General features: G+C 38.2%; 1 protein-coding gene across 1 annotated transcript in view; it reads left to right on the top strand.

Annotated features, from left to right (window-relative positions):
- The window catches only part of LOC132395046 (uncharacterized protein C18orf63-like), a 74,656-nt gene that overhangs the window by 20,903 nt on the left and 39,795 nt on the right, over positions 1-13,958 (top strand). Inside the window, exon 6 of the mRNA XM_059971364.1 lies at positions 9,092-9,168. Within this exon, the coding sequence (XP_059827347.1) occupies positions 9,092-9,168 (77 nt within the window). The remainder of the gene's footprint in view (positions 1-9,091; positions 9,169-13,958) is intronic.

Below are 13,958 nucleotides of genomic sequence, written 5' to 3'. Positions count from 1 at the left end.
AAGGTGGAGTCTCATGTAGATAGGGTGGTGAAGAAGGCTTTTGGAACGCTGGCCTTTGTAAATCAAAGCATTGAGTACAGAAGTTGGGATGTAATGTTAAAATTGTGCAAGGCATTGGTAAGGCCAAATTTGGAATATTGTGTACAGTTCTGGTCACCAAATTATAGGAAAGATATCAATAATTGAGAGAGAGAGAGTGCAGAGACGATTTACTAGGATGTTACCTGGGTTTCAGCACTTAAGTTACAGAGAAAGGTTGAACAAGTTAGGTCCCTATTCATTGGAGCGTAGAAGGTTGAGGGGGGATTTGATCGAGGTATTTAAAATTTTGAGAGGGATAGATAGAGTTGACATGAATAGACTGTTTCCATTGAGAGTAGGGGAGATTCAAACGAGAGGACATGATTTGAGAGTTAGGGGGCAGAAGTTTTAAGGGAAACACGAGGGGGTATTTCTTTACTCAGAGAGTGATAGCTGTGTGGAATGAGCTTCCTGTAGAAGTAGTAGAGGCCAGTTCAGTTGTGTCATTTAAGGTAAAATTGGATAGGTATATGGACAGGAAAGGAGTGGAGGGTTATGGGCTGAGTGCGGGTAGGTGGGACTAGGTGAGATTAAGCGTTCAGCACGGACTAGGAGGGCCGAGATGGCCTGTTTCCGTGCTGTGATTGTTATATGGTTATTATCCTTGACAATACACTTGTTTTTTCTCATTTCCTTATTTTTTTGCCAATTGCTTTTATTTCTATTTTCCTTAGTTCATCTTCCTACCAAGGGTAGCATTTGCTTTCTCTATTATACTTCATGATTTTTAAAAACTCTATCAGACTTTCTTTTAATCTGCTCTTGTTTCAAGAACAACCCCAGCTTCTCCAACTAATCAACAGGAATAATTTATGTTATATTTTCTGAAATGTTTTGAAAGTATTTATATATTTCCAAAAGTGGCATGCAGAACTGGACCCACTATCTCAGATGTGGGCAAACCTATATTTTATTAAGGTATATTCTACCTCTGTTTATAAAACCTAGGATTCTACTTTTTTTTCTTACCCATTTCTCAAGTCTCTTTCAATTAACTCTGCACATATTCTCTCAGATCTTTCTGGAACATAATCTGCAGCATATTACAGGCCCCTCGACCCACAATGTTGTACTAACCATGTAACTACTCCAGAAACTGCCTAGAATTTCCATAGCACATAGCTCTCTAATTTTCTATGCTCTATATACCTATCTAAGAGTCTCTTAAAAGACCCTATTCGCTTCCACCACCATCGCTGGCTGTGCATTCCATGCACTCACCACTCTCTGGAAAAACTTGCCCCTGACACCCCCTCAATACCTATTTCTGAGCACGTTAAAACTATGCCCCCTCATGTTAGTAATTTCAGTCCTTGGCTATCCACGTGATCAATGCCCCTCATCATCTTATACACCTCTAGCAGGTCACCTCTTATCTTCCATTGCTCCAAGGAGAAAAGGCCAAGTTCACTTAACCTATTCTCATAAGGTACGCCTTCCGATCCAGGCAATATCCTTGTAAATTTCCTCTGCACTCTCTCTTGTATCCACGTCCTTTCTGTACTGAGGTGACTAGAATGGAACACGGTACTCCAAGTGGAGTCTAACTAAGGTCTTGTATAGCTGTAACATTACCTCACGGCTCTTGAACTCAATCTTACAGTTGACAAAGGCCAACACACCATACATCTTCTTAACAACACTGTTAACCTGCACAGCAGCTTTAAGTGTCCTTTTGACATGGACTCCAAGATGTCTCAGATCCTCCACACTGCCAAATTTGACATACCAACTTTCACACTTCTCAGCCCAGTTCTGTATCTTAATCCTAATCTTAATCTTAGTCCTGCTGTAAACTCTGACAACCCTCCAGTTTATCCACAACACTCCCAGCCTTTGTGTCATCAGCAAGCTTACTAACCCACCTTTCTACTCCTTCAACCAGGTTACTTATAAAAATCACAAAGAGGAGGGGTCCCAGAACAGATTCCTGAGGCACACCACTGGTCACCAACCTCCATGCAGAATACGAACCATCTTCAACTACCCTTTGCCTTCTGTGGGCAAGCCAATTCTGGATCCACAAAGCAAGGTCTCTTTGGATCCCATGCCTCCTTACTTTCTGAAGGAGTCTTGCATGGAGAACCTTGTCAAATGCCTTACTGGAATCCAAATACGCTACATCCACTGCTCTACCTTCATCAATGATTAATTCTATTCTTATTTACCTTTTAAAATTATATCACCTGTTTTGCAGTGAATTTCTCACTCTTCCAACTAAAATGTAACATTTTGCATTGCTCTGCATCTGCCACCTATGCCCAATCCACCAACCACTTTATGCCTCCTTGGAGTCTATTATTATTGCCTTGTGTTTATAGTACCATCCATAAGTTTGGAAATTGTGCTCTGTTGTCTTTTTTATTCCATAGGCTTCAATCTTCATGATTGTTATATTATATGCTACTTTAACATATGGTTTTGAGAAATCCATTTATCCGAAATCAACAACAATTCCCTCATTAACCACTTCTATAACTTCATTAAAAAGATTTTGTGACTTTTCTGTAGATCATAATATAACAGGAAACTTGGAGTAAGGTAGATTTTCTCCTCTAAATACTCTGCAGCAATATTCTAACCAACAGACCTCAGATAGTCAGGATGCACCAGTCATCCTCCCACCCTGCCATCTGCAACACAGGTGAACCCCCCCCCCGGGCTGTGTTGATGAACAAACTCCTACTCCTTTGTCTAAGTGCACCACTGTGAACTGGGTGTTGGATTTCCTAACTAACAGAACTCAGAAAGTCAGGATCCACGATCACTCCTCCTTCCCATCATCCTCATCACAGGTGGCCCCTAGGGCTATGTGCTGAGCTCATTGCTTACGCATGACTGCATAGCTGCACACATTGTCAAGTTCGCCAAGGACGCAACTGTGGTGAGGTTCATCACTAACAATGATGAGACGACCTACAGAGAGCAGGTGGAAGAGCTCGAGGCCTGGTGCCAGGCAAGTAACCTCTTCCTCAATATAAACAAGATAAAGGTTATTAGCTTTAGGAGAACTCACACCTCTCACACCCCACTTTATTTTGGTGGCACAACAGTGGAAACTGCAAGCAGTTTCAAACACCTTCCATAACCTCTCATGGTCCCGGAATATGTTGTACACAATCAGAAAAACTAACTACTACCTCTACTTTCTGAGGAGGCTATAGAGAGCTGAACTATGCAAATCTATATTTACAGATGCACAGTAGAGAGCATCCTAACAAGCTGCATCATACAGAAACTGCACTACATTAGACAGGAAGGTCCTAGAGTGGGTAGTCAGAACTACCCAATGTATCACTGGCACGAGCCTACTCACTGTCAAGAAAATACATACAGAAAGGTGCCTGAAAAGGACTAGTAATGTCATGAAGGATCCCACCCACTCTTCTCATGGACTGTTTGTCCAACTCCCATCAGGGAGGAGGCTACATAGCATCCACAAGCAGTTACTTTCCCCAAGCAGTAAGACTGATCAATACTCCCATTCACTAACCCACCCCTTCACACCCCCAACCACCACAACCATCATTTTCTATCAGTCACCTTATGTACATATACTCCTGTGCTTTGCATCACTTAATGTTACATATTTGTCTTCATTATTATTGTATTTTTTTGTGCTGCACCAGATCTGGAGTAACAATTATTTAATTCTTCTTTACACTTGTGTAGTCAAAATAACATTAAACAATTTAGAATCTTGAGTCTTGAAAATCTAGCATAAGTTGTATAGCTGTTTCATTGACCATGAAGAAAAATGTACATTAGCTGATATATTTTATTTTTCCAATATTGTTAAGAGAGATGATGCGCTAAAGTCTCAGAGTATATCGAACAACTGATAAGTTTGTCAGTCCTCCCTTGTCATCCAAGATTCCCATATCTTGCTATTCTCAACCTACCTTCAGACTGGAACATATCTGTAGTTGATCTTTAAACACCTTCCAAATATCAGATATGGACTTGCCCAAAACTTATATACCAAATTAACTCTCTCTAACTTCTGCCTAATACTCTAGTAATTTTCTCTCTGTCCAAATTTAATACTTTACCATTTTTATCCTTGTACTTATTCTAAAGCGCAAGGAGATATGATCATAGTTTCCTAAGTGATTCTCAACTGAAAAGTCAATCACCTAGCTTGGCCTATTTCCCAATACAGAGTCCAGTGTGATCCCTCCTCTAGTTAGACAATATTTAAGAGCCTCTGCTGTATGCACCTAATAAATTTACCCCATCTAACCTTTTTGTACTAAGGAAATCCCTGTCTGTATTGGGGAAGTTGAAGTTACCCACCACACAACCATTATTTTTGCATCTTTCCTTAATCTGTCGATTAATATCCCAGTGTCTATTGGGGGAAGGGACTCTGACATATAACCTGAGCAGACTGATTGCAGCTTTCTTGTTTTTGAGTTCTATCTATATCAAGTCAGTGGAAGAGGCCTCCGTTATGTTCCTTCTGAGTACAGCTGTGATATGGTCCCTGATTAGTAGTGTAATTCTTTCACCTCTTTTACCCCCTTCTCTATCTCATCTGATGATTTGAAACCCTGGAACATTATGCAGCCAATCTTGTCCCTCTCTTAGTCAAGTCTCTGTAATAGTCACTACATCTTAGTTCCATGGATTGATCCATGCTCTAAGTTCATTTCACTTACTCTTAATACATCTTGCATTAACATAAACACACTTATCCCTTTCAACCCATCATGTATATTACCTTGCTCCTGACGGTCCATCCTTATAGATCTAGTGTTCATGACACTTACCTTCCTCTCAATCTCTCCACTTTCTGACCCAGTCCTTTGGTTCCCAAGATTTTCTGTAATCTGATTTGCCACACACCTCCACCAACTGTTAGGATCCAAGGCCAGGTTCTGGTAAACATAGATTATTTTCCATATCTTAGGAGTCAAGTTTCAGTGAAGGAAAACATTATTAATGAAATTCATCATAGCTGCTGGTCCCCTAGCATACCCAACATTTCAAGTCCAGCACAAAGCTATTGGTGTACTGAGGAACATTGATCCTTGTGCAGTCTACAATAAGAGCCTTGAAGTACCAGAAAATATCATCCAGTGTGGTCTTCACAAAATTTCTACGAGTCCATTGAGAACCAATTTCAATGTCCTTATATTGAGGTCGTGGCCATATGGAAGCCACCACAAAGAGTGGGTCACAGGACCTGCATATCCAACTAGAACTCCATACTCCATGAACGCAAGAAATAAAATGTTTCAAGGATGTTTTCAAAGGCTCATTGAAAAGGAGTTCTGGTCTATTACTATTCAAAATAGAGAAGAAGCACTGAGAATCTTTTGAGTCTTCACAACAGGAGCAACTATAGCCTTATATGAACAGAATCCACAATACCCTAACTGCTTAGGCACAGGAGTACGTTCAGTCGGAGACTCATTCCACCAAGATGCAACACTGAGCATCATAGGAAGTCATTCCTGCCTGTGGCCGTCAAACTTTACAACTCCTCCCTCGGTGTGTCAGACACCCTGAGCCAATAGGCTGGTCCTGGACTTAATTCCACTTGGAATAATTTACTTATTATTATTTATGGTTTTATTTTGCTATATTTCTACACTATTCTTGGTTGGTGCGACTGTAACGAAACCCAATTTCCCTCAGGATCAATAAAGTATGTCTGTCTGTCTGTTACATCTGCACTTTCTGCATCATGCCTCTCCTGCCTTATCTGATGCAGGATCTAAAGAATCAGTTTCCTGACTTGGAGTGAAAACAAGTTATTGTTAAATCCTGAAGCGCTGTATAAGAAGTAAGAATTTGCAGAACAGAACTTTCATTGAGTGCCCTCTCATTATTCATTACATGCTTTGCTTAAACAACCTAGACCACTTCCTGGGTTGTTAGTGCCTGACTGTCTGAATAGTGTAAAATAAGCTCAATGCATTTTCTGAAAAAATAATGCAGAATATATCTAATCTGTGAAAGTGATTTTTTTAAAAATCCCCATCCTTCTTTGTAGTTTCAGTAAGGGTTGTGCCAGAGTCACCTCTGATCTAAATGTTGTGAAACTGAGTTCCACTCTGATGTCTTGAAAGTAAAAACCCAAACTGACAAGACAGCACAGAGTGAAGACTGCACAGCCAGTGGTTTTAAATGAAGACATTGCAACAGAACATTGCAAGTCAGTCTCACTATCTTATTGAAACAAGTGTCTTGACAAATATTTATCTCTTAATGAACAATTCTAAAATAAATCCTCATTCATATTTCTTTTAAATTATGAGAATTTACAGTCTGAAAATAGATTGCTGGGTTTCAACAGTTAAATGTATATTAATATATTTTTATATTATAACCATGTTTGTGGTATAATTTAAGTGTTCTATAGTTGCTATTTTTTATTTTTACTGAAATTATTATTCACGATAACAAGGAATACATCTTTTTTACTTGCAAGGTTTGCATTCGCTTGATAGCTGATGGAGTTCAAAATTTTGAGAATGGTGCATCACTGGACTTCCCAATAAAACCAGCACTGATATAAATTATTCTTTTTATGGTAATATATACAATCTGGATATTTGGTCATTAATGTTACATTCGGCTCACTATAGTTGAGTGCACTACCAATATAGCCATAGCTGAAACTATAAAAGATAACAGGGATTTTAAAATGACTTTTACTGCTGTGGCAGATTAGGCAAGATCCTGCAGTTTTCTCCAGAAAATGTAATTGAACTAGTTGTTGCTTGCTGTGACAAAACATCACCAATCAAAGTAGTTCAAAAAAAGGTCAGCTTGCACTATGTTTATAAGATCTGTTGCTTCTTTACTTTAAGGAACTTGGAAACTATTATTGAAATGATAAATGTGTGGGATTCTGTCCAGTCATTGCATTCAGGATAAAAGTGACAAATTCCTCACTTACACTGAAGTTGTTACATCACAGTTACCTCACTGCATGGGAGATATTTTGTGGTCCTTACATGGCTGCTTGAAATGATGTTCAACATAAAAAAAAAACCTCAAGTGATACCACTTTCTATTTACAGATACATTTTTAACCAATAAGCAATGCCATTATTTGTTGTTGTCACTATGATGAACTACTCTTCTACTGCAGATCTTCTTATGATAGGTGAACTTTTACAGTGTGTAATTTTATAAGGCATCCATATCTTCTCACTTTTATTTGTCAATTAGCTACCCAGAACATATTACACTTTGGAGCAAAAATATCACACCAATATCACAGATATTGTGTTTTTCTTCAAGACATCACATTGTGTCTAACATTACATGATTTTAAGAGTTCATCAGCAATTATGCAAATCACTTGTCAGAGCTCCAGGTCACGCACTCAAAATATAGAATTGATTTCTCAGGCATGTCTTTGGAGATGGTTCTGGTAATTAGCTTACAAAACAATAAAAGCTAATGTTCAACCACTCTCTGTAACAAGTTAACAGAACTCCCTGCCCAAAGTCTAAAATGCAACTTGCCTTTTGACATTTTTTTTTGTAATTTTGGCTCTTAACATCTATAAATTTTTGCAATATTTTTGTAATTGAATTACTGAATATCAGAATATCCAAAAATATCCTTGATTACAATAATTCTATTTCAGTACATTAATAATCTGAAATAACATTAAAAATCTTAATCACTAATATTATTCCTACTTTAAAAACTGTCTAAGCACTTTAATTATGATAGATAAGGGAATTATGATACCAAACAGTTATTAATCTAATCAGTGATACAATATACTTCCTTTCTTTTTACAATATTTTTATTCAGAAGAAAAAACAAGATTTACAGAGTGCAACACATAGATATATCTCAGCATAAATTGTGTACGTTCATATATTGTAATAAAATTGATCAAAATGTTATAGCATATCACATAAAAGTATACCGCTTTGTAATCAAAAATTTAAAGAAAGGTCATAAATCATAAAAAAAAATTATATTAAAAAGTCAACCCCCTACCAACTACCAAAGGAAAAAGCTGATGAATGATAATGGATAATTAGAAAACAAAACATATTCGCTTAAGAGAAGATAAAAATATACATAAAAGTCTGTGCACTGTTAAACTTTATAAATTGGAAAAGTAATTTAGGAAAGGTCCCCAGATATCATAAAAAGGTTGTTTCGAATTTAAGACTGAGCAGCGGATCTTTTCTAAATTTAAATAAGACATAATATCACGTAGCCATTGAAGATGTATAGGAGGGGTAGACTCCTTCCATTTAAGCAAGATTGCTCTCCTTGCTAAAGAGAGGTAAAAACTAAAACCTGTAGGTTAGGAGCATTTAAAGTTATATCTTCATTTGCAATAATACCAAACAAGGCAGTAAAGGGGATTTGGGTCAAATTGGACCCTAAAAAGTTGTGAGAAGGTATGGAATACTTCCCGCCAAAACTTTTCAATTTTAGGGCAAAACCAAAAAATATGAATTAAAGAGGCATCAGCAGTGTTGCATTTATTACAAAGTGGAGAAACGTTTGGATAAAAACTGGATAGCTTCTGTTTAGAAATGTAATCTAACATCACATGATTTTAAGAGTTCATCGGCAATTATGCAAATCATTTGTCAGAGCTCTAGGTCTGACAAATATAGTCAAAATATAGAGTCTTTGGAGATGGTTCTGGCAATTAGCTTACAAAACAATAAAAGCTAATGTTCAACCACTCTCTGTAACAAGTTAAGAACTCCCTGCTCAAAATCTAAAATGCAACATGCCTTTTGTCATTTTTTTTGTAAATTTGGCTCTTAACATCTACAAATTTTTGCACTATTTTTGAAATTGAATTACTGAATATCAGAATATCCAAAAATATCCTTGTTACAATAACTCTATTTCAGTACATTAATAATCTGAGATAACATTAAAAATCTTAATCACTAATATTGTTCCTATTTTAAAAACTGTCTAAGCACTTTAATTATGATAGATAAGGGAATTATGATACCAAACAGTTATTAATCTAATCAGTGACAAAATATACTTCCTAATACAGTTATGGAGTTGAATGTCTCAGAGACCCAAGTGTGCATTAGTGTGGAAGCTTCTACTATTCGATTGCCACTGGCTAAGGTATTAATTTCTTTATCTCTTTTTAAATGTAAATATAGTTAATGGAGCTTTAACTTTGATTTAGAATATCTATTTGTTACTATTTTCTAAGTAATAAGGTGGGAAACTTATTTTTATTCAAGTTCAAAAATTGTGGTTGTGAACCTTTCTTGAGGCCCTCTTATGGTCGATGTCAACCATGGATGTTGCATCCTAGCTAACTACATGATACACAAGCCAGGCAGTACGATATGAAGAGCAGGTTATTGTAGGTTATTGCCCATGCAGCAAGCTCCTCTGCATGCAGCTGAAGGAACGGCAGAGACTGATACAGTTCTGCACCAGCAGCATCAGCATTGAACTCAATGTAAGACTGCCATAGAAACTCCAGCTCAAGACTTTTCCTCTGGGTTACTCATCAGTGGGTATAGCTGCAAGGCAGCAGAAGTTTGAGGTAAGTTTTCCTTCTCCTAGATGCATTGCCAACCACGACTGACCACATCTGCCTGAAGCAACTGATTTTAAGGAGCTGGTAACCCACTTTTGCCCCTACTCCTGTCAGTAGAAATGGTTCGGCATGCCTAGTAGCTAAGCCACATGCAAAGGCCAGGAACTGAACTTGGTTAAAAGAGGCTATTTGAGGCACATGCCTTTGGGACCATTTAATAGATAGTGGGAGCTTATCTTCCCTACCTCCCCTGGCTTTGACAACCTTAAGGGACCTGTTGTGAACCTAAATGCTATGAATTCCTGTTATAAGAAAGTTCTGGTTGACATAGAACTGTTATGGAGAGTTATTGGTTAATCAATCAATGTTTTTTTTTTGGTTTGAAAGAAACCAAGACTTGAAGAAGGCTTATTGTTGGAGATGGAGAGTTCTGGGATCCATTAGTTCAAAGTTATCTATTTGAATGTAAACGTGTTGCATTTTGGAAGTGTCATCATGTCTTAAGTATATTCTATATTTGTGTTGATAAGCCTTTTTATGCCTTTAGCTGTCAATCTGGTGAATGTGCTCCCAGAGAGCACTTGGAATAGGGAGTTGTAGGACCTTCACCCTGCAATGATGATAAATATTAATATATCTAAAATGGTTTGTGACTGGCAAGGAAAATTTTAAGCAATGTGCCTGCACCTTAGACTCACCTTATTCAAACTTAACACCTAGATAGCTTCAGGATTTTGTATCTGCTTTATTCCTACCCTTTTTTGTAATAATGTGCTACAAATGAATGGGTTGACTGATTATTAAAGATTGGTACATGATTGGAATTATATATATCAACATGAAGTAAGCAAGGAGTATATCTTCCATTGAAGATTATTAATGAACTACTTGGGGATTCATACAACTTGTTACCTCAATGATCTCTTTTATTGATAAACAGTTTTTAATCAAGATTAAGAACTCTTTAAAAACTGAAATTAACTTCACAAAGAGCCATGGAATGATTAGAATTGTCGTTCAATATTTACCATAGTGGAATATAAATGATGATTAATACTGATGGTCAGAACTTTCTCTGATAATTTAGACCATAAGACCATAAGATATTAGAGTAGAAGTAGGCCATTCGGCCCATCGAGCCTGCTCCGCTATTCAATTATAGTCTGATCCAGTTCTTTCGGTCATCCCCACTCCCCTGCCTTCTCCCCATACACTTTGATGCCCTGGCTAATCAAGAACCTATCTATCTTTGCCTTCAATGCACCTGGTGACTTGACATCCACTGCCACTCATGGCAGCAAATTCCACAGATTTACCACCCTCTGACTAAAGTAATTTCTCCGCATCTCTGTTCTAAATGGACGTCCTTCAATCCTGAAGTCATGACCACTTGTCCTAGACTCCCCTGCCATGGGAAATAACTGCCATATCTATTCTGTTCAGGCCTTTTAATATTTGGAATGTTTCTATGAGATCCCCTCTCATTCTCCTGAACTCCAGAGAATACAGTCCAAGAGCTGCCAAATGTTCCTCAAACAGTAACCCTTTCATTCCTGGAATCATTCTCGTGAATCTTCTCTGAACCTTCTCCAATGTCAGTATATCTTTCTAAAATAAGGAGCCCAAAATCGCACACAATACTCCGTGTGGTCTCATGAGTGTCTTATAGAGCCTCAACATTACATCCCTGCTCTTACCTCTAGAAATGAATGCCAACGTTACATTTGCCTTCTTCACCAATTTGTCCACCATTTGCATTAGGCAATAATTTCCTGGTATTTTTTGTCCATTTATCCCTTGAAACAATGTAACTTTTCACCTTCTCCAGTTTTCAGGAAGTATGTATGTAGTCAGTGAAGATAAAAAATAAGTATAGTTTCCACAGATTCAATTATTGTTTCCATTATTAACCAGGGATATACTTAGAGCCGCTGTGTTTGAAGTTCAATTCCAATACTGTCTGTAAGGAGTTTGTACATGTAGGTTTCCTCCAGTGCTCTGGATCTCCCCCCCCCCCCCCCCACATTCCAAAGATGCACTGGTTAATAGGTTAAATGTTTATTGCAAAATAGTCCTGTGATTAGGTTGAGTAGATGGAGTTTCTGGGCAGCTCGTTGGGCCAGAAGTATCTCTGTATCACTAAATAAACAAACAAATAAATAAGTAAATAAATTTCATCCAGTCTTGACAACGTACACTTAGGAATAGACATTCAAAAATTCTAAAATCCTGTGCCTGTCCTTGTGTTGTTAATATTTACCCCATGCAGTATTTAACAGTCCTTGATTACAGTCATCTGGTTATTATCAACAGTGATGCTCAGAACTTAAACTTTCACTTTTAAGTTGCATTTTTGATATCTTAAAAAGCCTTATTCTTCATTTACTTATCATCTTGCTCTTATTGTCGTGTGATCAGTCATGTCAAATAAGATGTTCTCCCAAGGGGTTGCCTATTGATGTGTCTTCACGGGGCTGTACAAGTCAATCTGGGATCCACATAATCTGGTGCAGTGTGGGCATGAGTAAGTAGTGGCTGTGGTTAGTGTTTGGATCGTTTGGTTGTTCATTCTCTCCTTTCACAGCTGCTGCTTTTTCTCTGCGATACAGCAGAGGTTGCCCTCATGTAATGCAGGTCCTTCTTGAACCAATTTCCTCCAGGTGTATATATTGAGTGAAATGTTTTCTCAGTTTTTAAATATAATGTTGCATTTATTCAGGCTAATTTTGATGCCATCTTTTACCCACTAGAGGCTCACTGATTTCCTTCAAATGGGATTAGAAAATCTGCTTGGGGAGATGTGAGTTCTGCATCTGAATGACATGATGACATGACCTATCCATTGGAATTGGTATTACTTTATTGTGGTGGAGATGCTAGTTGGCTGGTGTTAGTGTGTCTGTTTTTCTAGCGGATCCCCCAAATCTTTCGTAAAACTCTTTGGTGGTATTGTTCCAGAGTTTTTAGGTGCCTACTGTATGTGCTCCATGATTCATCTTCATGCAGTAATGTAGGAAAGATGACTGCTCTATAGAACAAAAGTCTTGTTTGGATCTGTACACTGTGGTCTTCAAGGATTCTTCATTAATCTTGCTTAGGCTCCACTAGCAGTAGTTGATCTCTAAATCAATGTCTGCCTTTGAGAAGAGAATGCTGCCAAGGTAGAGAAAGTGGTCTACATTTTCAGGGGTGATGTCATCAACTTTTACGAAGGTGTAGATAACTGGCTGGTTGGGCAATGGCTGATATAGGACCTGTTTACCTTTTATATTCAAAACAGGATCCATTGCTCTATGTGCCATAGCAAAGTCATTCAGGATACATTGGAGGTCTTCTTCAGAGTGTGTTGCAATGATGTTGTCATCCCAATATTGATAGTGGTGGTGCTGACCTTGTTCTTGCCCATGAATTGGTTAAAATTGAAAAGCCTGTTGTCCATTCTATACACAATTGAGACATGCCATCATGCAGTTGTCAGGGCAGGCATGTCATGATATATATGCCAGAGAGCTTTGCAGTCTACTGTATCAAATGCTTTTGTCAAATCTATGAAAGTCAAGGCATTTTTCCGGAAATCGGCATTCTGTGAAAATCATGTCTGCAGTACCTCCAGATGGATGGAAACCACACTGTGATTCAGGGAGTATTTAGATCGCGGAAGTAGTCAGTTGACAAAGAGATATGCAAGGACTCTGCCTGTTGTTGATAGGAGGGAGATGCCCCTATGATTGTCACAATCTGCCTTGTCTCAGTTCTCGAATATGGTCAGTAAAGCATCTCTGAGGTCAGTTGTTCCTATTCCCAGATCTGCATGAACAGTGTGTGTATGTGATGCAGGAGTGCTGGTCCACCTTCCTTAAGGATCTCTACTGGGATATCATCAGGACTAGTGGCTTTGTTGCTTTTCAGACTCCTGATGGGTTCGTGGACCTTTTTCATACTGGGAGGTTTCCCCCATATCTTTTGTCATCAGGTCTCTGGAAGATTTGGTTGGTAACATTTGGTTTAGCAGTGATATCACAGTTAAGAGGTTGTTGAAAGTGCTCTCTCCATTGGTCGTTAATATCCTTCTGATCTTTTTGTAAGTTCTTCCCATCCGTTAAGTCCATGGGAACTGACCTGCAGCAACTTGGACTGTAGATTGCTTTCGTGGCACTGATGAAGCCTCTCATGTCACCAGAGTCTGTCAGTATCTTGATTTCTAGGGCTTTCTCAGTCCACCAAATATTATTTAGCTCCTTCACCCTCTGCTGGATAGACCAGCCCTGATGTCTTATGAACTTATACCAAGGGTGTTTTTGCAGGTATCAAGGATGGTGGATTTAAGCACTCCTTGGTGTTCTTCACTAACATCCGGATATCC

The sequence above is a fragment of the Hypanus sabinus genome, chromosome 1 (assembly GCF_030144855.1).
Source record: "Hypanus sabinus isolate sHypSab1 chromosome 1, sHypSab1.hap1, whole genome shotgun sequence".
Classification (NCBI taxonomy): domain Eukaryota; kingdom Metazoa; phylum Chordata; class Chondrichthyes; order Myliobatiformes; family Dasyatidae; genus Hypanus; species Hypanus sabinus.
This window is presented reverse-complemented; position numbering and strand designations above follow the sequence as displayed.